This window comes from Gymnoscopelus braueri (assembly GCF_963280865.1).
Source record: "Gymnoscopelus braueri genome assembly, chromosome: 17".
In the NCBI taxonomy this organism is placed as follows: domain Eukaryota; kingdom Metazoa; phylum Chordata; class Actinopteri; order Myctophiformes; family Myctophidae; genus Gymnoscopelus; species Gymnoscopelus braueri.
Window position 1 is genome coordinate 118,231 of NC_137617.1, and position 27,834 is coordinate 146,064.

General features: G+C 41.9%; 2 protein-coding genes across 3 annotated transcripts; one reads left to right on the forward strand and one right to left on the reverse strand.

The window, feature by feature from the left end:
- Nucleotides 1-4,227: 4,227 nt before the first annotated feature.
- On the reverse strand, nucleotides 4,228-27,834 carry LOC308105272 (zinc finger protein 518A). Of its 2 annotated transcripts, XM_080455915.1 has the most exons (5): nucleotides 27,776-27,834; nucleotides 22,354-22,485; nucleotides 18,082-18,152; nucleotides 17,701-17,806; nucleotides 4,228-10,108 (listed from the first exon to the last, which is right to left on the reverse strand). In XM_080455915.1, the coding sequence occupies exon 5, from the start codon at nucleotides 10,086-10,088 to the stop codon at nucleotides 5,928-5,930; it is 4,161 nt and encodes a 1,386-aa protein (XP_080312041.1). In that variant the 5' UTR covers nucleotides 10,089-10,108; nucleotides 17,701-17,806; nucleotides 18,082-18,152; nucleotides 22,354-22,485; nucleotides 27,776-27,834; the 3' UTR covers nucleotides 4,228-5,927. The 2 variants fall into 2 exon arrangements, with proteins under 2 accessions (XP_080312041.1, XP_080312042.1); XM_080455916.1 differs by lacking the exon at nucleotides 17,701-17,806.
- Nucleotides 12,141-12,695, forward strand: LOC308105341 (gamma-crystallin M3-like; the record flags this gene model as incomplete). The annotated part of the gene is made up of 1 exon (XM_080456000.1): nucleotides 12,141-12,695. The coding sequence occupies one exon, from the start codon at nucleotides 12,141-12,143 to the stop codon at nucleotides 12,693-12,695; it is 555 nt and encodes a 184-aa protein (XP_080312126.1).

The following is a 27,834-nucleotide window of genomic DNA, read 5'->3' on the forward strand; positions in this document are numbered from 1 at the left end:
TCAAACATTTGAGAACCACTGTGCTACACTAAATGGAAGACTTCACTAGTATAATTGGTAAGACCTGTGAAGGACTTAAGGAAGAGGCCCAATTTCTTTCCAATATGGCTGCTGTGCATAGAGCCTATTCAAACATATGCAAAGAAAACAACACCACCGACACACCAGCTGGCAAATATTCTGACAGGAACATTTTAACAAAATTAAACATTGAGAATTAATTGAAGATCATCTGAAATCACATGTTCAATGTCGCACCATAGGAGCAGAGACAAAGAAAAACGATATATTTTAAGGTGAATGCCGCATCTGTGTAACTTTCTCAAATAAACAAAAAGTGATTGAGTGTTTTATATTTGACAATAGCAATTCCACATACAATGTGTATTTGACAACACTATTGAACACTTTTTTATTTATTTATTCATTTCCGAGTGTCTGCCCCAGGACTCACGCCAAAATGGCGTATTTATTAATGCAATTTAAACGTTAATAAATACAATTTCTGACAACATAATTGTTGCTTTCCAAAATATTCCGGGCCGCTAGGACCCAGCAGCCTTTCGTTTTGGATCGGTAGTTCTGTGGTTTTGTTATGAACGGAATGGGGATTGTATAGTTCTAACAGACAATGTAATGGCATGGAGCTACTAAAGGTGTCACCAAAAAGACTAAAATAAAAGTTACACGGTATGACTTCATATCGGTTACTTGGATTTATCAAGTACTGTTTCTAAGCCAGTGGTTCTCAAACTTTCATGTCAAGGACCCCCCAAATTAATGTATTTGGCTTCAGAGCCCCATCTAAAAAAAAAATGATGACAGGGACCCCCATGCAACATTAAATGTTTCAATAATGATCCACATTTTTAGGGCTGTCACAATTACACAATTTAAGTTGATGATTAATTGTCATACAAAAAAATAGCAATTAACAATTTAATTGTGTTTTTGGCATTGAACATTGGAACATATGAATACAAATTACAATTGTTTGCCTTTTAGGCTTCATAATAAAAAAAATGCACAGGGCCGATATGACAACTTAAATAATTGTATACTTAAAGTAAATAAAAAACGTAAAAATGGCGGAAATAGCTGATCTAAAGCTTGTAGATCTGCCATTTCTTCTTTGTTATATTTGAAAATGTATGAACATGTTTCAACATGGACACGATTATGACCATTATGTAAAAAATATTGTGATTAGACGATTATGAAATAATTGTGACAGGCCTAAAGCTCGCAACGCATCGTGATAGATCAGCTATTTTCAAATAGCCGATTTATATAGCGGTTAAATTGGATAACATATTTTGATGCTATATTAAAGGGATATTTCAATTTCAAACATTCATTTTGTGAATTGTGAGCACCCCAGACAGTTTTTAAGTTTCAGTAGGTTCAGTATTTAGATATTTGATATTCATTGTATCAGACACACCCCCTTCCTATACAAACCCATTAACTTCACACTCCATTTTAACCATTATGGATTCATCAAAAACACCCTTCCTTCGTTCTGGTGACTGATATTGTCCTTCTAATGTGAGAGGGGGCCGTATTTTTCAATTGCATTTTTCATTTATTTTTTATAAAATAAAATTGAAAAATAAACAAATAACAAAATAAATGAAAATAAATGATAAACGTAATTGAACACCCCCCCTCCCCCCGTCACAATTGCGATGAATCCATCATGGTTAAGATGGAGTTTGCAGTTACAATGGGTTTGTATAGGAAGGGGGCGTGTCAGATACATTTCATATCAAATTAATACTAAATCAAGCGACTTAAAAACTGCCTGGGGTCCTCTCAAAAGCCAGAGTAGACGTTAAAATGACCCCAAACATGTTTGAAAGTGAAATATCCCTTTGACTTAATTTTGCTGAGGACCCCCTGGAACCCCCTCATGAGATATCTGACACATGGTGACGAGCCAATCAAGCGTCATCAAATCCCTTAGTGGACTGACGCCTGATTTATACGTGGCTGTGCATTGTGTCACGCACCAAAATTATCCGATATACAAGCTCACAACTAGTTTGTGAGCTTGTAGATCAGATATGTTCAGGCTGCACTCAAATATATGGGAGTGTGTCCACAGAAAGCATTCTTTTGAGCGACGGAGCGATTTGGATGGTCGGAGCTGTCCTATCAACTGATGCCAGACTAACCGATTGTTCCATGTAACTTCCCCATGAGTACATGCTCGCAAATTAAGTTTGGCTATAACAAGTGGGATTGTGCTCTGGGGAAAAAGTAGCCTCACACCTGATATCAGTCAACCAAAGGTACAAAATAGAGAGAAAAGGTGTGAAATGTTAAAACATGAACAGCTGCTCTCAGTATTGTTTTGTCTTAAGTAACATGAACAGCTGCTCTCAGTATTGTTTTGTCTTAAGTAATTCTAAGTCTAACCAGACCCCTGTCCCACAGCTCACTGCATGTGAATAGGTGGAACACTCAACTAAAGGTGTGAAAAATCACACTTTTGTTTGTGGAGAGATGCAGGAGTTTCAGTGGCTGGCTGATGTTGACAATCTGGGTTGTGGTTCCATTCTGTTTCTCCCTACATAACTCACCATGTATGCAGAGCGCTATACGTGGACTGAGCCAATTTCCTCGACTAAAACTATCTTCGACTATCTTTTTTTCCCCAGACGAAAACGAAAAAAAACCTACCCTATGAGGACTAATATACTGACAATTTTGTGAACAAATAAAACTTAGACAAACATGTTAGGGAGGGACTAGTGGAGTAGAACTAAGACAGGTCATTTTATGCTTGGCTGCGTGTGGGTGTCACACTCTGAAAATAGCCGATCTACATGTTACTACGTGTTGTGAGATCGGCTATTTTCAGTGGCCGATCTACAACTCAGGCATTACGACGCCATCAAGGCCCACCAAAATTATTATTTTTTAGTCAACTAAATCAACCGTAGATTTGGTTGACTAAAATAATATTTAGTCAACCTAAAACCTAAAAAAATATTACTGAAACTAAATGGAATTTTATTTAAAAGACAACGATTAATACTAAATTGAAATTTGCTGCATGGCACTGAGCAACTCTCTAGGGATGGGACCATAATCGTTATTGTATATCGCAATAAATCTTATCCAGTGTATGTCCTACGTCATACACTGGGACCAATCCACTTTTGCCGGGCTGCCAATGACACCCCCAGAATATGGATACTGGGGTTCAAGTGGTTAACAGAAAAAAAATTAAGCATATATTGGTCGATATCAGCCCGATCCCTAAAAATTACTTTGATGAGTGACGCTCCGCTCCCAAAAGTGGTTCTACTTGAGGTGTCAGGGAGCTAAAACCAAAAATAAATGAATAAACAAATAAACTCTTTAGCACTGTACATTTTGACAGCAAATTTGTATTCAGTTTTAGTCACAGTCTTTTGAATAAAATTCCATTTAGTTTTAGGCATAATAGTCATCTGAAATGTTTTCGTTTTAGTATAGTTTTAGTTGACTAAATAACATAAGATTTTAGTTAATTAAACTAGTTGATTGACTAAATATTATATTTTAGTCGACAAAATCTACAGTTGATGAAGGCCACGTTTAGACAAGTGCCGTTGCATTCTCACTTTTTATTTAGTGTTAACTCATTGAGTGCCCAAATTATTATATAAGTAAAAAAAAAGTGCTTAGGAAGCGATACACAGCCTTTTCCAGTTTTATAAGTTAAACAAGGAGTGGATGGAGCTTCAAATCTTCAGATAATGATATCTTGGGTTCTGAACAAAAAAACTTTTACTACTTTTTTCAAAAACACGTGAAACACGTGATTGGCGAGGGCACGGCGGCGCAGTCGGTAGCGCTGTCGCCTCACAGCTAGAAGGTCCTGGGTTCGATTCCCGCCGGGGACGCTGTGGGCGCTGGGGGCGTGTCTTCTCCTCCGCGTCATCAGCGCCAATACCCTAGGTGGGGGGTTGGCGAAAGGGCCCACTCTTTGTGGAGTTTGCATGTTCTCCCTGTGTCTCTCAGGGTAGTTAATACCCTCACAAAAACATGTAGTAATCCTGCGCGTGCGTCACAGAAGGGGGGCGTTCAGTAGGCCAATCAGAGGCAGGTGGGGGCGGGACAACTAGATACTGACAAGTCCTGGAAAAGGCACGCTGTGGTTGGCCAGTAGTCAACACGCTGTGATTGGCCAGTGCCCGTTCCCCCCGGAAATATGGCGGCCACCATGCCAAACAGATCGCTCTAACGAACTGCAGAGGCCAATGAGGTATCTAGGTTTCTATATCTATGATGGCATGATAGTAATGCCTGATTTATACTCAACTGTGTGCCAAAAATAGCCGATCTACAAGCTCACAACTCTGTCTTCTCTCTGTCCCCCAGTTTGTAGATTGTAGGTTATTTTCAGAGCGTGACACCCACGTGCAACAAAACTTGTCTTGGTTCTACTGGATCTCTTCTCTATATTAGTCTACTTTTTATTTGTTGACCAAATTGTCAGTATATTTAGTCATAGTTTTAGTCATTAAAGCTTAGTTTTTATCTACTTTTTGTTCAGTTTTCGTCAGTGAAAAATCGACGAACATTTAGTGTCATAGTTTTAGTCGACGAAATTAACACCAACAAAAAAGGCGCTGGCAGATTTTTAAAAAAAGTTGTGGACATGCATGGCCCCTAAAAGGCATAACTTTGCTTGCTAAAAAGTGTTGTGCCTGACTAAAGGGATAGTATGTAACTTTGGCCTGTGTTTACATAACAAAACAATAAATATATTTTTGTATCCATCCATCCATCACCATACTATACCAGCAGTTATCTGCCCTCTCGCTGTATTTTGGTGTTTTCACTGTTTGTTTTGGTAGACAGGGATGTATATGGGCTACCAAAACAAACGGTGAAAACACCAACATACAGCGAGAGGGCAGTGTGTTTCTACAGGTAAACACCACCACACTGACTAATGACTGCTGGTACAGAGGGAAATGATGGGTAAAACAAACAACATTGTTTTGTTTTGTAAACACAGGGCAAAGATGCATACTATGTATATATCAGGCAAAACACGTTTTTAGACAACTAAAAAGTGCAGGCCACACGATGTACTCACAAGAATGACATGCGAAGATGAGTGTGAAGGTTCACATTTGTTGAACTAAATTCCATACAAAAGAGTCATGGGGATAATATTTTCTTTTTATCATCACAAGCAAAAATGTATTAAAGTCTAATGGCTATAGATTTAAACCATACAGGTGCTCCTGTCCCCCTCTACATAAAGGAAAACAAAAACATGAAAATGTACATAAAGAAAATGATTTGTTGTTACTAACTGAATCAGTTGCATTAGACAAGATGAGATCGCCTGAGTAATTTGGTACATCTATGCATACAGGTTTAGTCCTTTGCATCGCTTGTGAGAATACCCACATATGGCCAGAGGGCACTGTTTAACCATATGTGAGTATTCTCACTCATGATTCAAAGAAGTGTGGTTACGTTCATAACCTAACATTCTCTGTAATCTCTTGTGAGAATACTCACATATGGGTAAACCGCACATGCTGGCCATATGCGAGTAGTATCGCTCATGATGCAAAGAACCGGGGTTACTTCCACAACCTTAAGTTCTTTAGCCCAGTGCCATCTGCCCAGGCATCTGTACATCTTTACAGTGTGTGCTATAGTCACAGTTCAATGCAGCCTGTACATGCACGGGACTTCTAATTTATAAAACTTACAGTACTGAAATTATCAGAGTATGTACATATGAAAAAAAAATGAAAAGAAAATGATTCACCTTAAGAAAATGTATTTACATGAATATAAATTGCTGCAAGAATAAAAGTATAATCGGAGATTGTTAAAAAATATACAATACTAACTTGTTTGTGATTTGTTCACCTCAGTGAATGCTATGTCCGTCCATTGAAAAGGGTTCAAAACAACTTATTCCAGTCTCTAGTCGCCTCCATGAGGTGGCGCTGGCCGTGGCCGATCCAATCTTCCTGTCTATTGAACAGCCGGCCACAGAACCAGCACTCAAAAACAGTCGGCTGAGCACAGCTCGATAAACCCCTCACCACTTCATACTTCCTCCTCTGTTTTTTGCGTAACTTCAGTTTCAGGAGGAAACGCTCGCGGACAAAACTCTGAACCGGGCGAGGATTTGAGGCGACAGCGGGGGACAAAGAACCTTCGGTTGAGGTCTTTGTCGCTGGAACTGTGACATGGTTAAGTTCGGAGAGCGCTTGGACCGTTTTCCGGGAAAGGGATACTTTTGTAACGGCACCTCTATGCCTGTTCACCGACTTCATGATACCCGCCACTTCAGGAATGTCGGCGTCGGGATGATTGAGCACCACCACTGGTTGGTACCTGCGAGGGTACTTGACCTGCTGCGAGGAACTGAACGGCGACAACCTTAGCGGCCTTTCAGTGTCTTTGGCTACCGGCTGCCACAGCACGGCAGTGTCTTTTTCAGGCAAAGTTTTGTTTACAAGTTTCCTAGCCTTATTCGCGGGCACAGGGAGCTCGTCAAATAACTGCTTCCTGCGTCGTTTCCTTTGGCTTGGCGGCCGAATAGGCCTGGGAGCTAGGTGAGGTTTGTCTCCCTCGCGCCGTTTTACCTCAACTTGTATCTTAGATTGGGGGGCTAAAATACAGGATAGCTTGACAGGTTTTTGGCCAACATTGTGTATGGGGATCAATTTCTTCACTCCAGAGGAATCCGAGTTTGATTTGTTTGAAGACACCAAAAAGCACTTAGGTGGTCTTGTTGACAGGAACACAGGCTGACCGCGTGAGTTGGGAGCGCCGCTCGTAAGAAGCCCACTGGTAGGTGTCACTAGCTTAAATACAACTTTGTTTCCAGTATTTTCACCGCTATGGCTAGATGGATTTCCCGGGGAGATGTACCTAACTAGGAAAGCTTGACGGCCAGTGGATTTGTCTGTGAAAGGCGCCGGGGAGGTTGCCAGTTTTAGGCCAGCATTACTGGGGGACTGAATGATTGGGAACGGGCTCTGGACCAGGTAGCAAGTTGGCTGTGTCTTAAAAGTCTTGTCTGCAGGAGAGCTATGCGCTGTATTTGACAACAGAACACGACCCGAGAAGCCAGTGCTGTTGACCAGGTAATGACTTGCTGTGGTGCTCATACCGGGCTGAACTGCAGTCAGAACTGTTGGCCCCTTTTCACTTGTACCAGCCACTGGCGTTGACACATCTGTCTTGCCAATATTTACAGCCATACCAGCTGGGTTACTTGGCTTGTCAGCTCCTGTCGTCGCACAAGATGTGTTAATTTGAGAGCCGATAGTTTTGGTTAGCAGTTTGAAACCTGGATTTCCCTTGAGCTGCAATGGCACAGCATATTGATTATCTCCGGTCTGCAGGAACACTTGTTGCTTCCCCTGTGGCATTTGAAGAATTCTAAGTGTTGTCTTTGTCGGTGTTGCCTTTGTTGGCCTTACACAGTCCGTGCTAACAGTTGAGGATCCTGCTCTGTCTTTGTTAAGCTGGTGAATAATGATAGCATCTGAATGTTCTTCCACAACACGCCCCAAGGAAGATGAACATACCTTGGTCTCTGGACTGCCTTTGCTCTCTGGAGTACCTTTTATTTCTGGAAGACTACCCTTTCTTTCTGGACTGCATATTCTTTCTGGACTGCCTTTTCTCTCTGGACTACCTTTCCTCTCGTCTGTACTACCTTTACTTTCTGGTTGCTTTTTAGACACTGGTATGGTCTCCTCCTCAATCTTAATAATATTGAAGTCTTGCAGTATTGACTCAGGATGCTCATTCTCTGGGAGATCACCTTCAACAGCAACAGTAACAGTGTCGTCTCCTGGAGTGTGTTCCTCTGTGTCTTCTGTTGGCTGTGGACTCTCTGCCAGTGTCAAGCTCCACTGTGGGAGTTCATCTGTTGAAAGTTCAGATGGATTATCAAAATGCTCAGTTTCGCAAGGAGACATGCTCAAGGTTTCCTTGGAATAATTATGAAAGCTAAATACTTCTTGGTTTGGTGAATTTTGCATATTGGTGTCTGCACACGTGGAATCGTCTCTGTGGCCACTTATAGTTGCTGGGGATGAATCTGTTAGATTACGCAACTTATTTGTATTCTGAGCAGCTTTACAGAGATGGTCCTCAACCCCAACATGTTTTATATCATTCACAACACTATCACCCTTTTCTGAAGAGTGCTTATCACTTGCTGTGGCGTTAGCAGTAGTGTTTTCTTTATGTCCATCAATAAGGACGTCAAGTGCATCTGTGGTGGCACTTTGGCCTACATTCCCACAGTTCTCAACATTTTGTGGTGGGGCTGGTTTAGGGAGGTCCAAATCCTTTACCAATTCTGAGCGTAGCGACTCAGCATTGGTAAGATCACAACGAAAATCTGCATTTACAGTCGCGGACGTTGATTTACCATCGAGCTTGGCACTCACAGAGCTACTTCGTAGATTATGGTGGCTTTTCGCAGCCTCGTGATCAGACTCTGTTCCAATGGGCGATACCATATCAGTATAAACGTCAGCAGTTGTTGATTTTGTTTTTGATGTCCCATCGCTTGCAAGTTTGGCATTTACTGCAACATCAACTTCATGCATAATAGAGGTTTCCTCATCTTCTACCTTTACTTTCACTGCCATAATATCATGTTGATCAGTCCCTGAGGAATATGTATGTACACTAGAGTCACTCCATTGAGAACCAGCCAAACAAGGGGATGTTGGACCGTCGCTACTTGTGTGCCCATTATTTGCAAAGTCATTACTTTCATCTGATGGTCCATCTGATTCTGAAGAGCCCAAGTCTTCCCCTTTAGAGTGAGTGGATGTTTCTAATTTAGCTGATGGTATTACTCTGAGAACTAAATGTTTTTTGCCGTCAACCATCTTGAAACCCATTACTTTAGTTGTACAGTTAGGCGGGAGAGAGATTTTATTTTTGACCATGAGAACCGTCAATCCATTAGGCAGGTTGGGACTTGCAGGGTCCGACCCCACACTGTTTTCATGTTCCTGTGACGGTGTGGATGGTTCTGCTAGAGAGGCAGATCGATGATCTTTGTTGTGAGAGTTTTTGCCCCAATTCATGTTGTCGTTTGTCACTAGAATCCTATCATCCATGGGCTCAGACTCATCTAAGGAGCTCTCTAAATGGAACTTCCTGTTTTTGGTCTGTAAGGCCTCAGAGTCCTGTAATGACATCCTTTGAGAATCTCCCAGAGATGTGTTTTTCTTCAGCAAAAGTTTTAATCCCGCAGATGAATTTACCGGGAGGTTGTCCTCTACAGCTCTCCATACAGTTTTCCTGTCCGACTCCTCGCCGTGGACATTCAACATGTGTTTTGTAAGGTAATCACTCTTTAACGTGCCGTAGTCGCACTTGTGACACTTGAAGGGGAAGCTACCAGAGTGAACTCGCAGGTGCCTCTGGTGCTCCTCTTGGTTCAAGCTAACGTGTCTGCATTTAACACACTTGAGGCGGCCCTCATTGTGATGATGTATGTGCTGGACAAAAGTGCCTGCGTCTAGAGTTGTAAAGTCACATTTCTCACAGAGGAACTGCCCGTTCCGACTGTGACTCATGATGTAGTGCCGGGTGAGCAAAAGCAGCGAGTACTGAACATCATTGTTGCAGATCTCACACGTAACGTAAGTGTTCCTGTGTTCGATCCGGTGCCGTTGAAGGGCAGGGAACTCATTGGTGACGAATCCGCAGAGGTCACATGGATATGTAGGAAGTATGCCCTTGTGCGTCCTTCGGAAATGTTTAAGTAGGTCGTTGGGGCTATATGTGGGACCATCATTACAAACCGAGCAGCCAAAACTAAGAATCTTCCCAGAGAATACAGCTCCCTGTTGGATTTTACAGGGAGATTTCTTGATTGCTTTCCTATCCGTCTTGCTGGGACTCACGTACTCTTGGATGGAACAGTGTTCAGGGTCATAGAGCAGTAAACCATTGGAGTGCTCCGCAACCTCTTTGAAATGTTTGTAAACAAAGTCTTTGATCTCCTCTTTCTCATCCTCTGTATTCCGGATGGTTCCGTTCTGGAGGTCACTGGACGTTGCAAAGTCTTCTTCCATAGCTTAAACTCTGCTAACACCTGTAAAATAAAAAAAAGTATGGATTAATACAGAGGGAGGGAGGAGGAAGCTTTAATCCCCCCCGTGTTCCTACTGGCTGGGCTTTAAACAGAAATAACTCTAGTTCCCAGCATGCTAAAGGCTTCAACATTGGTAGGTGGTCTAACAGGACGGGCTGTAATTGCTGAAGCCCCGCCCACCTCCCGAACGCAAGGTCACACAGGTATGACAGTGGACCTTGGTGCTGCAAGTGCATCACTGCTCACCAGCAGTGTTATAGCAGTGTTTAAAGGCAGACTAGGCAGCTTTTCAGATCTGTGTGTACACACACTCCCCCCTCCCCTCTCTGACAGGTATCAAAGTGATTGCTGTCTTTTGATGCATGTTGCTTATAATAAGCATACATGGCAACACTAGTTGGTGACGTGTGTGTGTGTGTGTGTGTGTGTGTGTGTGTGTGGGTGTGGGTGTGTGTGTGTGTGTGTGTGTGTGTGTTGAGGAATGCAGCGGCGTAACAAGCATTTATTTTGTTTTCAAGCAAACACATTTACACTAGTGTGTGTGTGTGTGTGTCACCTACATAGTCAATCTATATACCATTTTAAAGGTACGGGCCTTGTGATTAAAATGATGCAAACCATTCCAAGATAGCATCAAAACCGCTAAAATCAGCGTAACATAAAACATTTTCAGTTTCATGAAAATAGCAGATCTACAAGCTCACAACGCGTCGCACGGCATGTTTTTAACATGACTGCCCTGTTTAAAAATGAATGAATAAACACTAATAACCAAGGTTACTGTAGCAACATTTTTCATGCAAGGTATTATGCCAGTAGCAACTAAGTCACTTTGTGAGCTTCACTTTTATAAAGGCTCAATGTGAATTAATAGCAGCATTTTTATTTAGTTTTGCCCTTTCTTTTAAAAGGGACTGGTGGGTCAAACTGCACAAGCAATATGTCAATTTGTAGCTATGATTCCCTGCTTTCATATGGCATGAAAAAACTAAAAATGCCTAGATGACTTATCGTTTATCGTGGGGGGTCACCTATTTTTTTTAAATTTAGGCTCAGTTAGCTAGTGTGCCTTTAAATCAAGTTACCAGTGTTAATTTTGACAGCAAATTTTTATTTAGTTTTAGTCAGTCTTTTAAATAAAATTCCATTTAGTGATCTGAAATGTTTTAGTTATAGTCTAGTTTTACTTGACTAAATATTATAATATTTAAGTCAACATAATCTGCAGATGATTTAGTCGACTAAAATGTATTTTGGTGGGCCATGATGACGTCGTAATACCTGATTTATAATAGTCGATCTGCAAGCTCAGTGAGCTTGGGAATTTTTGGAGCGTGACACCCACACACAACCAAACAAATAATTAGTTCTATTGAATCTCTTGTCCACTAGTCGCTCCCTAACATTTTAGTCTAGTTTTTACTTGTAGTTTATTCAGTTACTGTGCGTGCACAGTTTCACGTCGATTGGGCCAACGTTGCTGGAGATTAGCTGTTAACAGACGGAAGGACGGACACACGGACGGACGGACAGGGGGCAAAACATAGTCTTGGCCATGCCTTCGGCCTGGCAGAGACGATGAGAAAAGGATGGGTCCTAAAATGCTTCCTTGGGGTATCCCGTACTCTGTCTCAACTGGATCTGATACAAGATCAGACAGAGATCCGTTTTTCAGCTAGGTCATTGTTGACCCCGTAGTCATCGTTAACCCTTTCAGCCTCTTGTTGTCTGTATTGTCGTAATGGTACAGGCTTTGTGCCTGTCAGAGAAACAGCCTTTCCAAGGTTTGTTGAGGTGGAAAACCAGAACAACCTCAGCTCAGCTATATGCTCTTCTATGGAATATTGCTGTGTCAGGGGAGCTGCCTAGGACACAAAGCAGTCTCTGCTGGTCAGGTACTGTACAAAAGGAAGGCTTCAGCCAGGTAGGAAGTCAGTTCACCCATAGCCACAGCAGCAGCAACAGTAGCACCACCACCAGCAGCAGCAGCAGCAGCAGCAGCAGCAAGCAGCTGAACAACTCCCACACAAAGATGACTTCCGGCATGAACATGATGAGCAAGATTATCTTCTACGAGCAGAAGAACTTCCAGGGCCGCTCCTACGAGTGTATGAGCGACTGCTCTGACATGTCCTCCTACCTGAACAGGTGCCACTCCTGCAGGGTGGAGAGGGGCTGCTTCATGGTGTACGACCGCACCAACTACATGGGAAACCAGTACTTCATGAGGAGGGGAGTGTACTCCGACTACATGAGCATGATGGGCATGAGGGACTCTATCAGGTCCTGCCGCATGATCCCAATGTACCGGGGCAACTACAGGATGAGTATCTATGAGAGGGAGAACTTTGGTGGACAGATGCACGAGATGATGGACGACTGCGAGAACATCATGGACCGCTACCAGATGAACAACTGCATGTCCTGCAACGTGATGGACGGCCACTGGTTGATGTACGAGCAGGCCAACTACAGAGGCAGGATGATGTACATGAGGCCCGGCGAGTACAGGAGCTTCATGAACATGGGCTACGACAGCGGCATGAGGTTCATGAGCATGAAGCGTATCATGGATTCCTGCTACTAGTTTAAATATCAGGAGATTAACTGATCTTAACTCTTTCAATGACAGAAATTGACTTCTTTTTTTTTTTAATAATAAATAAATAAATGTCAACAAGGTTGCGATGACCTCGTTGACATTTGTGAAACCACACAGTGACACCCTCCCTGATTAGTAACCATCAGGGGATTGATCATACTGGAGATAAATATTCTGTGACTACTTGAAAAGGTTATAAAACACAAAAATCACTGGCATTGGGTGAGTTAATTAATGTATATACTCTGGCAGTTAAAGAGTTAATAAAGTTGTTTTAATGTGGAAAATAAAAATAATGGATTACGATGCATTTATTTCTGCGACATTTATCACACTTCAAAAACCACATGACCCCTAGCGCCCCTATGCTGGGCATGTCATACAGTAGGCAAACATTCTGTGAAAATAGCCGATCTACAAGCTCACACAACGCGTCGCAAGCTTGTACACCAGCTATTTTGACCAAAGAGGTTTGGTGTAGAGGGAAAAGGGAGGGGACTAAGTACAGACCCCAGGGGGAACACTGGTCAACGTATAGGGTTTAAGTGGTTAATTAAAACTGCTATAATAATAATAACTAGAAAAGGTGCTGCTCAGAGCACAAGGTTTCTGCCAGGTTGGGTAGGTTACTGTGGGCCAGCAATGTTTGAAATTCGCCAATCAGGATGGAATATAAAAAAATTGGACAGATCAGTCTTGATCACATGACTACGGAGATAATGTGTACCGATTTACGTGATGTTTGGACAAAATCTGTTTGACTAATGTGTAAAATGTGTAAAAATCAGCCTCCTGGGTGGCGCTATAAAAGGACAATGTGAAAAGGGTGGCATGTGTTCCTCAGCCTAGTGGGAATGTGCGTGTAAAGTTTCAAGGCAATGGACCCTTCGCTAAACCCCACCCTAAAAGTGATTGTCCAATGCCAGCTTAGCAACCGTTGTTAGCCTGACATAGGTCTGGCAAGCTTTCGTCACCTGGCATAGCTGTCAATGTTATTTCGCCCGCACACACACAATCATTTGCAACATAATAGCAAGAATAGAAATACCACGATAACGCAATGGTGACTATATGAACCAGCAATAGATTCCACGTGCCCAAAACCGTTGGAGGGTTATTTTCCCAAGCTGAAATCTGCGCTTAAAGGAGAGATCCAGTCATATTAGGTGTTTGCTTTGATGTGTCGCTAATCACTCACCAACATACCAGGGGCAGTTGACTTTTTTCATAGAAGCCCATGTTGTCCATTGTGGAGACCCCTTCCACTGGCATAATGGAGTACTGTGTAACAACGAAAAGCGCCAATTTTAGCAGCTCCAAAGTTGTTTTCCGCTAATCCTCATTATGCAGTGTTCTGACACTCAAACAAGCACTGAAAGTCCCTTATGAGCTGCCGTTCATGCTGGTTGCTGGTTTCTCTCACAGAATCTGGCAACACCGAGGACTAGCTTCCACGTCGTTCTGCATGAACGGCAGCTCATAAGGGATATGCAGTGCATGTTTGAGTGCAGTGTTGATTTTGTTAACGAAAACGAAACTAAATATGTTCGTTACGCACATTTTTCAAAGGACGAAGACGAGACGAGACCACCACTCACATGAATAAACAATAACTGTGACTAAATCATTATGCAATTTCGTTGACTAATTGACGAGACGAAAATGTAGTTCACTAAATAAAGATTGGGCTAAAATCTATGGTCATTTTAGTTCACGAACAAAGACGAGACAACATATTATATTATTTATATGATTGTGTCACTCCCTGTCTCCTTTGATGCGCTGCGCATGCTGTTCCTCACTCACACACCCCCTTTCAAAGTTGCCGCGCGCACGCACGCGCGCACGCACGCACACACACACACACACACACACACACACACACACACACACACACACACACACACACACACACACACACACACACACACACACACACACACACACACACACACACACACACACACACACACACACACACACACACACACACACACACACACACACACACACACACACGAAGAAGAAGTCAAGAACACTAGAGAGCATTCCTCCAACCCAGGCAGCATTCAAGCAACACATCAAGCGCACTTGCTACCAGGCAAACTGCTGGAACCAGGCATTGGTACTGGAACCAGAGATGCCAGAGCCATCTGAATGGGGCTGGACAAAGGAAACAACTGGGTGGCAACTATTTTAGACCACTCTCTCTGAAGCATCCACATTGTGCCATGAATTAATCCACTGTCGCTGCACGAAAGAGTGTACTGGACGATGCAAGTGTGCCAAAGCTGCACTCAAATCAAATGTACTGCACTGTGCCTCTGTTGTGGAGACTGCTACATTTTGATTATTACCATTATCATTATCACAACTTTCTTGTTGAGATAATCTTGTTTTTCTCTTTCCTGTATAGAAGATGTGACAATAAAGAAGCCTAGAACCTTGATTATTGTCATTTACTATGAATTTAGTATTAAAATAGACTACCACCATAGGTTTAATCTGTTCATTTGTTTTGTATTATTCCCATTGGCACACAACAGTTCCACTATATTGCAGTACCCACTGTCAAAGCTTAAATATACTTATTACTATGTAATTTGACCTTGATTTAATGTATGTTCTTGGGTCTCCAACATATCATCAAATGAATGGGCAACCCCAACTTAGTTGGAAAGAACGCCTTAAATGTATTTTTTTCAGTATTTAGACATTTAGACCCAGTAGACTGGCGGACATCTTGGATATGACCTCTCAGAGGTCAAATCTGACTTCCCTCCCCGTCTGAAAATTTATATTATGGTATTTACTAACTATGCTGAAAGTTTCAGCCTTCTTTCAAAAAGTGCACGATTTTTTGTGCCAAACAGCTCTACTAAAAGAGAAAAGGTCACAAAAGGACACATTTTCGCTACATCGATGCTGAGAACAAAACAATGCTCGATTTTATCTGAAGGCAATGTGGTCACAAGATAGCTTGGAAAAACACAACAACTTGAAGAGACAAGTGTTCACCACAAAGAAACGAGTTATAAGTTAACAAAAGGTTTGGTGGTGGTTGTTTACAACGTAACATTAAACGTGGTGTTGCGTGTCGGCTTAATGTTCCAACAAAAACACTAATCCGACCCCAAAGTGTCCAAACTAATGCTGACTAACATATGTTAGCTTCTTAGCATGTAGCGATAAACTTACACCTGGTGTTTGCACTTTGTCCATTTACAGCCCGTACATCTACACAAACATTCAGATTTCAAATATAAAGTGCTTACCTCATGACCAGGGATGTTACAATTCTGTTCGGGTAACCCATAAGTACCCATATTTTCTGTATTGTTCAATAAAAAACATTTTAATCCGAACGGTGGCCATTTTCTCCGTATTTTCTCCATGCTTTCAACTACGTGACCCTATTGGTTGGTAGGTGTAATTGCATTCTGATACACTATAACTCTATGAGAAAATGACCGCCAATCGTATTAAAATGTTTTTTATTGAACAATACGGAGGTACGGGTACTTATACCCACCCGAAGTGAATTGTAACATCCGTGGCCATGGGATAAGCACTTTATATTTGAAATATGAACGTTTCTGTAGATGTACGGGCCATAAATGGAGAAAGTGCAAACACCAGGTTGAAGTTCATCCATGACGGTCGAGACAGACGACCGTCATGTATCCATGGCTATTACTCCCTCTAACATTTCCTGTGTTTTTAGTTTATTTAAATAATGTCACGCACATTTTTCCAGTGCATAGCCTACTGCAGGCCTTGTTGACTAGATTTAGAAGAGATTTTGAAGCTCTTGCTGCTAAAATGATCGATTATCTTTAAGTGGAAAAGACGTCATTTAACATGCAAGTCAATAGGTGAGAAGCAGAGCTTGCCAGGCCTGGGTGTGACTAACTCGCACCATCAGTCACAGAGTGGAGTGGGTGGGGCTTAGCGAAGGGTCCATTGGACGCTGTATTTATGATTTGAGGCATTTTGTTCAAAACAAGCCACTCCTGCAAGCTTTAGATGCCAATCTTAGCCAATCAGGATGGATTATGAAAAATCGGACAGATCTGTGTTGATCACATGACTATAGAGGCAAAGTGTACCGATTTGCGTGATGTTTGGACAAAATATGTAGGTGTAATATCAAGAAATGTGCCTCCTGGTGGTGCTATAAAAGGCAGATGTGAAAAATGAGGGCAGAGGTTTTTCCTAGGCCTCTAGGATCTGTTATAGCACCACCATAAGGCAGATTTGAAAAATGCAGGGTGGCATTTCTATCTTGGCCTAGTGGCAATGTGCGTGCAAAGTTTCACGGCAATCACAAGCTGTGTTCATGATTAGAGGTATTTTGTTAAAAATTTACCACTCCTGCAAACTTTCGAAGTCAATCTTAGCCAATAAGGATAGAATATGAAAAATTGTAAAGACCCGTTTGGTTTAATGACTATAGAGATACTGTGTACCGATTTGTGTGATGTTTGGACAGAATCTGTAGGAGTAATATCATTTTCTTTTTGTTGCAAATATCGTCCGATTTTTGGGGCCTGGAGTGGGGCCTGGCAGACAGCGCAGTATGCCAGTGTGGTGAGCCTGAGCACACTGCCAACCATATAATCACCACCTGTCCTCTGTACGGCCTCCTTCAGAGGCTGGCCTCTTCCAAGTGGGACCAGAGACGAGAGCGTGGCTTTGTGACACTTGACATTTGACGACGATACACGAAAGAAGAAGATAAACTCTCTCCCTCAATGCAATGCATTATGGTTCTGTGTTGGCCCTGGTCTGTGTGATTATGTCCATCTGTGTCTGATGTGTTTCTGTTTGTCTGGTAGATTATTTATCTTATCACATTTATGCTGCTGTAACGCCTCAATTTCCCTTTGGGGATTAATAATGTATATCTCATCTCATCTCATCTTAACTCTTGACTGCCAGAGTAATATTGTCACCCCACTGCCAGCGAAAAAGAGCGATTTTACTGTACCTCATGGAATATTCTCCGAGACCTCTGTCCTCACGGACATCGCCTCATCACACGCACAGGGCAATCTGTTGCACAGCTGTGGCCGTTTGATATCAGCTTGTTTTTGCTGTAAAGCAAGAAGAACGGAGATTTAGGCATTTTTCCACAGGAAATGAACAGGAAGTAAACAAGACGTTTTTTTTTACTTCCGGGTCTGACGTCATCTGGCAGTGAAAGCATTATTCATACGGTTGACAACAGATCGATTGATCACTAAAATAAACTTGCTCTGAAAATGTAGAGCCTTTCGGGTACCGTGGGGCCGCGGATGCCTTCAAGACTGTTCAAGTGGGCCCTGATCCAGAAAAAGGTTGAGCATCAATTCAATCCAAACACACTTACCAAAGTGTGGGCATCAACACAGCATGTTGCCTCTGAAGAACTGGTGCGTTCAGGAGACTGGATGTAGAACCCTGAAGGGATTGGAGAGCACATTAGGAGTGGGGATTTTGTAACACGTCTTCTACGGGGTGTGCACATACAGTAGCACAGTGGTTCCCAAACTCTGGGTCCAAAATGTATTTTGGGGGTCCCCAGATGATTAGCTTAATGTGCAACATTGTTTTCTCAATCAACAGTAAACAAACCAACGTACAGTGTAAGTGTATACAGGGTATCTGCACATAGTTACAATTTAATTACTTTTAAGAGTCAAGACAGCAGTTCAAACTGAGCATCAGAATGTGGAAAAAAGTGATTTAAGTGACTTTGAAAAGGGCCTGAGGATGGATCCTTCATGTGGTAGACCAGTGGTTCTCAACCTTCCCAGGCCGTGACCCCCCCAAAAAAAATCATATTTTAACTGGGGAGCCCCCACCCTGACAAGCACTTCGATTTGTAGGAGTTGAGGCATTACATTTTGTTGTGTAACCTTATCGATCGATTAATTGATTAGTTGATAAGCGGCGTTTTTTTTTTTGACCAAAATTTTCTTGTCCGAAACCGAAAATGAGTGCAGACACATAATTGCGAGCATCAGCTGGACACAGACACACACACCTCCCCTCTGCAGTGCTCTATTCTGTTGTTAAGCCGTGACGTATGCGCCCCATCAGATCAACTTCCGGGTCCAAGTGTGTGTTTTGCTAATATGCGCAGTGCTGTGTCCCTCGCTGTTTTAACAGATCTGAGACTAAAATAATGACTAAAGTGTCATTCTACCGCTCTCTTGGCAACGACAAAGAGAAGAGGAAATTGTTATTTTATATATATATATATATATATATATATTATATATATATATATATATATATATATATATATTTGATAAATATGTATATAAATACATATATTAGCCTACTTTGTATCTATGATATTAGCATTAAGACCCTTTTTAACCCTCAATGGTTCCTTTCTGGAAAAGGCATGTTTGTTTACAATGAAGAGTGTACGGCGCTTGGTGCCACTTGGACACGGACTACAAAAAGACGTCAGACTTAAAAAACGAATGGAGTCTGTCTCATTTCTCTCCAAAAGGCCTTGAATATACCCATGTGGTCCAGCAACAAACAATCGTACTTGACTCTTGACTCTGCCAGAGTAATAGTGTAATAGTGTCACGCCACTGCCAGCGAAAACGAGCGAGTTTACCACCCTTTGAAAAATCATGGAATATTTTCCGTGATCGCTGTGCTCATGGCGATCGCCTCATTACAAGCACGGAGGTCTCGTAGAATAAGTGGAAAAAATGAATCTGGTCACGGTAATCTGTTGCATAGTTGTGGTCAGTTGAATGTGGCTTGTTTTTGCCCAAAAACGATAGAAACGGAGATAAAGCCATTTTCCCACAACGAATAAACAGGAAAGTAAGCAAGCGTTTTTATATGACGTCAATTCCGGGTCTGTCGTCATCTGGCAGTGACAGCGTCATTCATAGGCAGTGTTGGGACTAACGCGTTACGCAGGGGTTGACACTAAGGTCTCAGAGGCACTTGCCCGTCGAGCAAGTACAGGTCATGTTCTACTTGCCCAAAGGTCTTGCCCACTTGCCCAAAAAGTAAATCGTCCATTATAAAATGGCAAGCAAAATTTGAATTACCATTCAATTTAACACTTATTTTTTACTTTCTATTTGCGAATTCTGGGGCTGCGCGCTGAAAAAAAAATCATACCTCAATATTTATGCCAATTATCTAGTAAATAGCTATGAATATGGTTCACACTTGTTATTTTATATTTTTAAGTGTAGCAACAGTGAAAACAGCACATTATAGGCCAACGGTGCTCTTATATATTACATTCCACAGACCTGAAGACACTTACTTTCCCTTAACTTGACAAAGTGCTCTTATTTTGAAGTCAAGCGTTTACCTTTGACTTAACACGTGCCACGCTAAGCTTTGACCGTTCAACAAACAAACGGAGGTAGGCCTACTGGGCTGGCACTAGCCTGGGACCAGACAAATCTGCGAGTGCAAAAAAAAATTGCACTCTGCGATTTGGGTCTGGCACCGCTCCATAGAGAATCCATTTCCTGCTCCAGAAGACGTGGGTGACCAATCAGGGCCCAGGATTCAAATATGGGAGACTGTAATTGGTAGTTGGTTGTAGGTCTAACCAATTGCGTCGAGGGCCATTGTTTTGATCCCGCCCCTTGGGAGAAAAAAAAATCCTCACGGAGGCACCAAACTCATATCCACGCAGTGATATAGTCTGGCTAGGCTGGCACTGCTGTTTTGAACTGATACTGACATAGGGAAGGCTTTACTTGGGACTTGAGGGAGAGGGGCAGCGCTCTGGCCACGTTCAAGTGTCTAAAAACAGATAGGTTGTTGCGTCCCCACTCAAAATGCGCACCTGCCCGGTCGGGCAACCCGATAGCAAACTTCACCTGCCCGACCATTTTATTTACCTGACTACTTTTTGCGGTAACTAATAATATAACTAGTTACCTTTTCCAATTCAGTATCGCCGTTATAGTTACTGTGATTTAAAAAAGGTGCGTTACTGCGTTACATTATGTGATCCAACTGAACTGTCTCCCCCACGGAGCAGCTTGCCTGTCATCTAAACAGGACAGGCAGGCTTGGATGGATACAGGAAAATCCAAGCGATCCCTCTCACTCTAACTTGAGAAAGTGAAAGTGGCCAGAGAGGAGTGATGATTGGTTAACAGGGGGTAAAATGTCAGCCTAAGCCAATCAGAGACAGAGTTGGGCGGGTCTTGCCATACAGACACACAAACCCTCCCTTGCTACCACACACACGGCAACACCACACACACACACACACACACACACACACGCATCGTTAGTTTGCAGCCTGGAAATATAACCATTATTTAGAATTTGTGGGGATAAAGAGCACTAAAAACATTGCAGTGACAGAAAACATTGTCCACATCGAGTAACAGCAATGCTAATCTCCTGAACCACCTAACTAAAGTACATGGGGTTATAAAACTAGTCGCCAAAGAAGACCCCTCCGTCTCCACCGGCAGTGATCTAGATGGAGCTACAGCTGCTCCATCCATCTAAACAGCCAAAAAACTATTTTTTGAAATCGCCACAGCATGTCACCCAGACTCAACTAAACAGATTGATATATATACAGGACTGGACAGTAATATTGCGGTACTATGTGGGACTAAATGGCTTTTTTTGTTGTGCGGGCGGGAGCGGCGGTCAGAAATGAACTACGGGCAGCCAGAAATGAAATCATTACGGGCACGGTCAGAAATTCAACGGGAGCGGGCAGGAGCGGGATTAAGAAAACAGTCCTGTGTAGGGCTCTAGTAGGATGTGTTGCTATTATTTGACAGGTTGTGTTTATGCATCAGCGTTTCCCCTAGGATGAAGTTGTAACTGTGGCGCCGGGATACCTTCTCTATCATTGATTTGACTCGGAATATGAATTGATACGCCGCTCTGCAAATGCAAGCTTCAACTTAAGTTACTCACCGTTGATGAGTCCATTGCATGCATCTTTGTTAGCCTTGGATCAAGACTTATAGATGTATTTTATCGCGTCTGACTTTTACGTACATAGATATGCAAATATCTGAATCGATAAAATACATCTACGAAAGGCTACATCTTTGTGAACAACATCTGAGTTGAAATCATCTTAAAAAAGCTATACAAACATACTGTAAAAAAAATAAAAAATAAACACATTCCAGCGAGCCGACGGTGCCTTGGAGCCTGCGTTACTGAAACTTTTGTGACCTATAGAAGGCTGTTACCCTAGGGGGAGTCGTTTCACAGGAGAGCATGAGAACACGGCCCAATTCATACTTCGTCGCACGACAGTGCTGCGCACCTACAAGCTCACAACGCAACGCATAGAAAACTCAAGCTGCCTGTGGCGGTCAAAGACAAGGCTTAGTGTGCCGCCACTGTTAAATGCATATAGGGGAAACACTAGGGTTTGTATAAATTCCTCAGCCCAAGTCTGCCCCCAATCGCTCTGGTCTGAATGAATGAACCACACTGTCTTTAGCTACAATGTTGGAGAGTTGGTGGTACGAGCTAGTTCAGAGAGTAGAAACATCTAGGTGTGCTGAGGTGACCAGGAGAACGCTTTCCGAACAGCTCACTGATGCCATTTGGTAGTTATCACCTAACGCAAATGGACAAAAGTTCGGTTCAGCAAAACTATTGAAAAGGAACTCACAAATGGTATCAGTCTGGAGTCCTGATTGGCTGCACGGTGTCAGGTGACATCCCAGATGATGAGGCGGGGGGGTCAAGATGTTTCAGCAACCACACTAACAATGTACATGGATGGAGCCGCCACTGCTAATATCTGCAAGACAACACATAAAGACATGTCCATTCATTTACATCAGCAAAGGCAACACATAAAGACATGTCCATCTATTTATACATTTGCCAAGTGCTTGGACTTCCTTGGTGCTATCCCATCCTTGGTGTTCTGTTATCACTGTCCTCTTTCCATTGTAGCTATGTTCTACCACACCCACATGTCACATTTTCAAACATGTTGCCACAACTTCCATCATGCATGTAGGCTTTGTTTCGTCTGAGACCTTTGTTTCGTGTATGAGACCCTGCTGCGTCTTTTTTTTTTAAATACTTTTTTTATTGGATTTTTTTGTAACATGATAAACACATCAGGTATAAACAACTATAAAATATAAAACACGAAAAGACAATGACAGATCATTTGGTATGAATTCAAATAAAATACACAACATAAAAAACACCTGCTGCGTCTTTTACTGTGATCAGTGGGTCGATTGCTGTGAGGAAAAATATCCTATGATTTTTCAAAGGTGAGTGAAAAAACTATGCTCCGGCAGCCGTGTTGGCATATTGCATTGAAAAAACGGGGTGCCATTTTGCCATTAACTTAATAGCAAATTGGCCGCTGTGTGAATATGGTCTTATCATTGCCCACATAACAAATCTCTCCATCAGTCAGTGTCGCCTCCCACAAGATTTCAAACTTGCGAGAGTAACCCCTCTGTACAAAAAAGGAAGCAAATTAGGCCCCGGCAACTACCGCCGCGTTTCCATCCTGACCTATGTTCCATCTCGAAGGTTATAGGTTAGTATACGATCAGATCGAAAAGTATCTTGCAGAAAGAAATGTATACAAATTCCAGTCTGGCTTCAGAAACATCTCATTCAACCGACACCTGCCAGTTTTGAAAACCTTGAAGACACCTGCGTTAAGGAATCGGACATTTAAGAGGGAACCATTAGGGAACCAGAATTAATTAATTAAAATCCTAAAGGATCCCAGGCGTACAGACATACAAAATTAAGGGTAAATAATATGACCATAAACCTAGCACTAAACGTATACTACTAGTGAAGACGTTCTCAAGCTTTGTCACAGACACAAATCTGAAAATATGTTGTGTCACCCCCATAATAGATTTGTGTCGTTTTGTTTGTTTGTATACTATTTTCAAATAGTCAAATGTACTGAATATAGGTTGGTTAAACTGATTGTGATGCTATATTAACTCATTTTAGCTGGGGACCCCCTGGAACCTCTTCAAGGAGCTCTGGGGGTCTCCAGACCCCACTTTGAGAACCATTATTGTACAAGTGGTCTCCTAATGTGATATAGTGTCTATGGCAATGTAATACACAGTCATGACTGTTTGCGTGGCATTAACTGTGTGTTGTGTGTGTGTGTGTGTGTGTGTGTGTGTGTGTGTGTGTGTGTGTGTGTGTGTGTGTGTGTGTGTGTGTGTGTGTGTGTGTGTGTGTGTGTGTGAGAGAGAGAGAGAGAGAGAGACACTGTGCCACCATGTTGGAAATAAAAATGTCCGGCAGGATTTCATGACTAACCTGCAACAGCCAGTGTGACTCAATCAATATGAGGGGCTTGCTTCTGTCCTGCCAAATCATTAGGGATGGGTATTGGCAAGAATCTCACGATACGATACGTATCACGATATTTGGGTCACTATACGATTATATCACGATATATCGCGATACGATACATATTGCCATATATTACGATATTATTGCAATATATTGCAATATATTGCGATATCAAGATATATTGCGATACGATACATATTGCAATATATTGCGATATGATACATATTGCGATATATTGCGATATATACATATATCACTACATATTGTATATATATATATACACACTACATATTGAGTAGCTGCAGATCAGTGACAGGTTTTTCGAATGTTTGAAAAAAATCGCGATATGACGGCCTGGAGTATCGATACAGTATTGCAAAATAAAATATTGCGATATATCGCGAAATCGATAATATTGCCCATCCCTACTAGGGGTGTCACGATACTCGATACGCATCGAAATCGAACTGAAAATTACGTACGATACAGTGTATCGTAATCAAAAGCCGTATCGTGATTCAAGGGTTAAAAAATATATATACTCCCGCGCATGCGCACATCCGATTGCACGTCCGGGTGAAGCCATTCTGGAGGCGCGGTTGTGTTTTTCCGTGCATCGCGCATGCGTGCTTACGACGGGGGAGGGAAAAAAAAGACGACAGGACAAACCCACACACTGTGCACACTGCAGAGGAGTTTGGAGGAGAGTCAGAGAGAGACGGCTGTAGCGTTGCGTCTGTACTACTACTTTACATTTCACCATGGCCACTGCTAAGCCAGCGATGGTAATGATGATACACAAACGGAAGAATTGGAAAACCCTCCCGCTTCCTTTAAGTCAAAAGTCTGGCAATGTTTTGGCTTCCCAGTGAATTATGAGGGCACCCGACGCGTTGCTGACAAAACGGCTACCGTTTGTCGATTATGCTCCACATTGATAGTTGCTCCGTCTTCTCTATTTCCCGCTCTACGCCTATACCTCTCGGCCAAAAATAGCCGATCTACAAGCTCACAACTGAGCTTGTAGATCTGCTATTTTTGGCTAAAGTTCACCTCAGAAAAGGGATGGGGTTAAGGTAAAAAAAAAAAGAAAACCTGTTGAAGACCCCTGGCTTAGCTTATTATTCACATTTCTTGTTTGTTAAAGCTCTTACCTGTTCAAACAATGTGAACATACTTTAAGATGTTTAAGGGTCTTCGTGTTTTAGTCACACCCAGGGCCTTAATCATAACAGTTGTCTTTGGATCCTTTTTTCTTACATGTTCAACTTTGTATTTAGATTTTATTTAGTTATAGAGCTTCACAAGAATGTTGTTGTTAACTCATCTTAAAGAATAATCTGAAAATGACAGTTGTTGTAAGGGCATAAAACCCTTTTTGTTATTCTCATTCTCACTTGATATTATTCAAATAAAAGGGACTTATTGAGAAACATGTGTTTTTCTTACAAATCAAGACAATAGCCTAAATTAATAATCATATATCCTCAAAGCTGAAAAAAATGACTTTTAGAAATATATATCGTATCGAAAATCGAATCGTGACCTTAAAATCCAAAGTCGAATCGTGGATTAGGCGTATCGTGACACCCCTAATCCCTACAAATCATTATGGTCCGTTTAAGAATATTTACATGGATTACAGCAAAATAAGCGCTCACGACTGGAAATGATTTGTTAGGTCGAGCCCTAATCTGCGACTTGTGAAAGCCCCCCCCCCCCCCCCCCCCGCCACACACACACACACACACACCCACCCACACCCACAACCACACACACACCCACACACACACGCACAGTGTTTCATAAACAATGAGCACAATATGTATACAATGATAATGATTCGGTAGCGATACAGACAACCAAGTTGAAGAAATTGTTTTAACTGCAAGAGTTATAGCGTAATAATGTCACGCCACTGCCAGCGAAGCGAGCGATTTTACCAAAACTCATGGAGTATTTTCCGATATCGCTGTCCTCACGGCGATCGCCTCATTACATGCACAAGGGTCTCGTAGTATTGGGGGGGGGGGAATCCGGTCGCGGTAATCCGTTGCATAGTTGTGGCCAGTTGAATGTGGCTTGTTTTTCCCAAAGAACAACAGGAACGGAGATAAAGCCATTTTCCTACAACCAATAAACAGGAAGTAAACAAGCACTTGTTTTAAATTACGTCAATTCCGGGTCTGTCATCATCTGGCAGTGAAAGCATCATTCATAGGGTGGCGAACAGCGCCATCTGGTGGAAAACCACTGAAAACACAAAACTCGTCAACCTCGTCAGCGCCTTAGCAGAATCTGACGAGGTACCTTGTCAATGGCAGGCAAAGAGTTAATTATCTCTGGGACCCAATCTACACTAGTGATATGTTTGGTCCTTACAGGTCCATTTGGTTCCATTCGTACACTCTCAGAGTTACACACCTGTTAAGAGTCAATTTGATAGCGAGGAAACGTAACTATCAGCGGTCAGTAGCAAGTAACCTCACAATGTACAACATGAATTAACGTCATCAACACATGACATATTAGTAACAGTACAAAATGGACGTTATATTCATTATTAACATTAAGGGAGTGTTAATTATGTGGACATTAGTGAATTACATGGTAAAAGCGTCCTATATTTTCAGGTGACAGATTCTTAATTTAATTTTTAATAATTTCCCAGGGACTAGATATAACAATGATAATAATAATAATAATAATAATAATAATAATAATAATAATAATAATAATAAACTGGTTAGTTTAAAATTGCACATATTTTATACACACATAAATATATTTATATATAATTATATCATATAAACACATATATACCCCAATCATTACCCGTACTGGCAAGATGTGCGGCGGGACGCCACGTTTCGTGGATAAATGTTCCAGTCAGAAGCTCACATCTGTGAGCTTGTAGATCGGTTATTTTCAACCATTTTAGTACTTTTACTTTTGGTAAGTATGTTTTGATGCAAATACTTTTGTACTTTCACTCAAGTTCAATTTAAACACAGGCCTTTTGCTCGTATTATACCTCTATGGTATTAACAGAGTATTTTTATATTGTGGTATTGCTACTTTAACTTACTAGTAAAATATCTGAGTACTTCTTCCACCACTGGTGACAACCAATTAAAACAAACCAGTACGCACGCGCGCGCGCGCACACACACACACACACACACACACACACACACACACACACACACACACACACACACACACACACACACACACACACACACACCTCAAATGGCCGAAATGTATAGGGCTGAAGTGGTTAATGTATGTTTGTGATAATAATCAAAATCTAGTAACTAAAGTTTTCAAATAATTGTTCAATATTTTACTATGAGATGTAGTGGGGTAGAAGTAAAAGTACTGAAAACTGGAAATACTCCAGTAAGTAAAACATTTAATAAAACATAAACTCAACATTGTATTTAAGTACAGTACTTGAGTACATGTACTTAGTTACTTTACACCACTGGTTTACATGACAACAAATTAAAACAACCGAACGCACACACACACGCGCGCGCACACACACACGCACACACACGCGCGCATGCACACACAACACACACCCATGCCAAAAGCTGGCCGACGCGACGCTACAGAACGACTCAAACGTCACCGCTCGCTTCCGCGAGGAGCTCAAAGCTCTGTGTTTATAAAATGTACACGCGTGTAAAAGGTTGAGTGTGAAAGGTTTATAACGTATTTATTTTTACCTTGGTTTATCTTCTCTCTCACTTTCGCAGGTCAGCTCCGGCGGCCATGACACTTTTCA

Bases quoted from the DNA above. Each gene is read 5' to 3' on its own strand.
- LOC308105272 (XM_080455916.1), bottom strand. From the start codon at position 10,088: ATGGAAGAAGACTTTGCAACGTCCAGTGACCTCCAGAACGGAACCATC.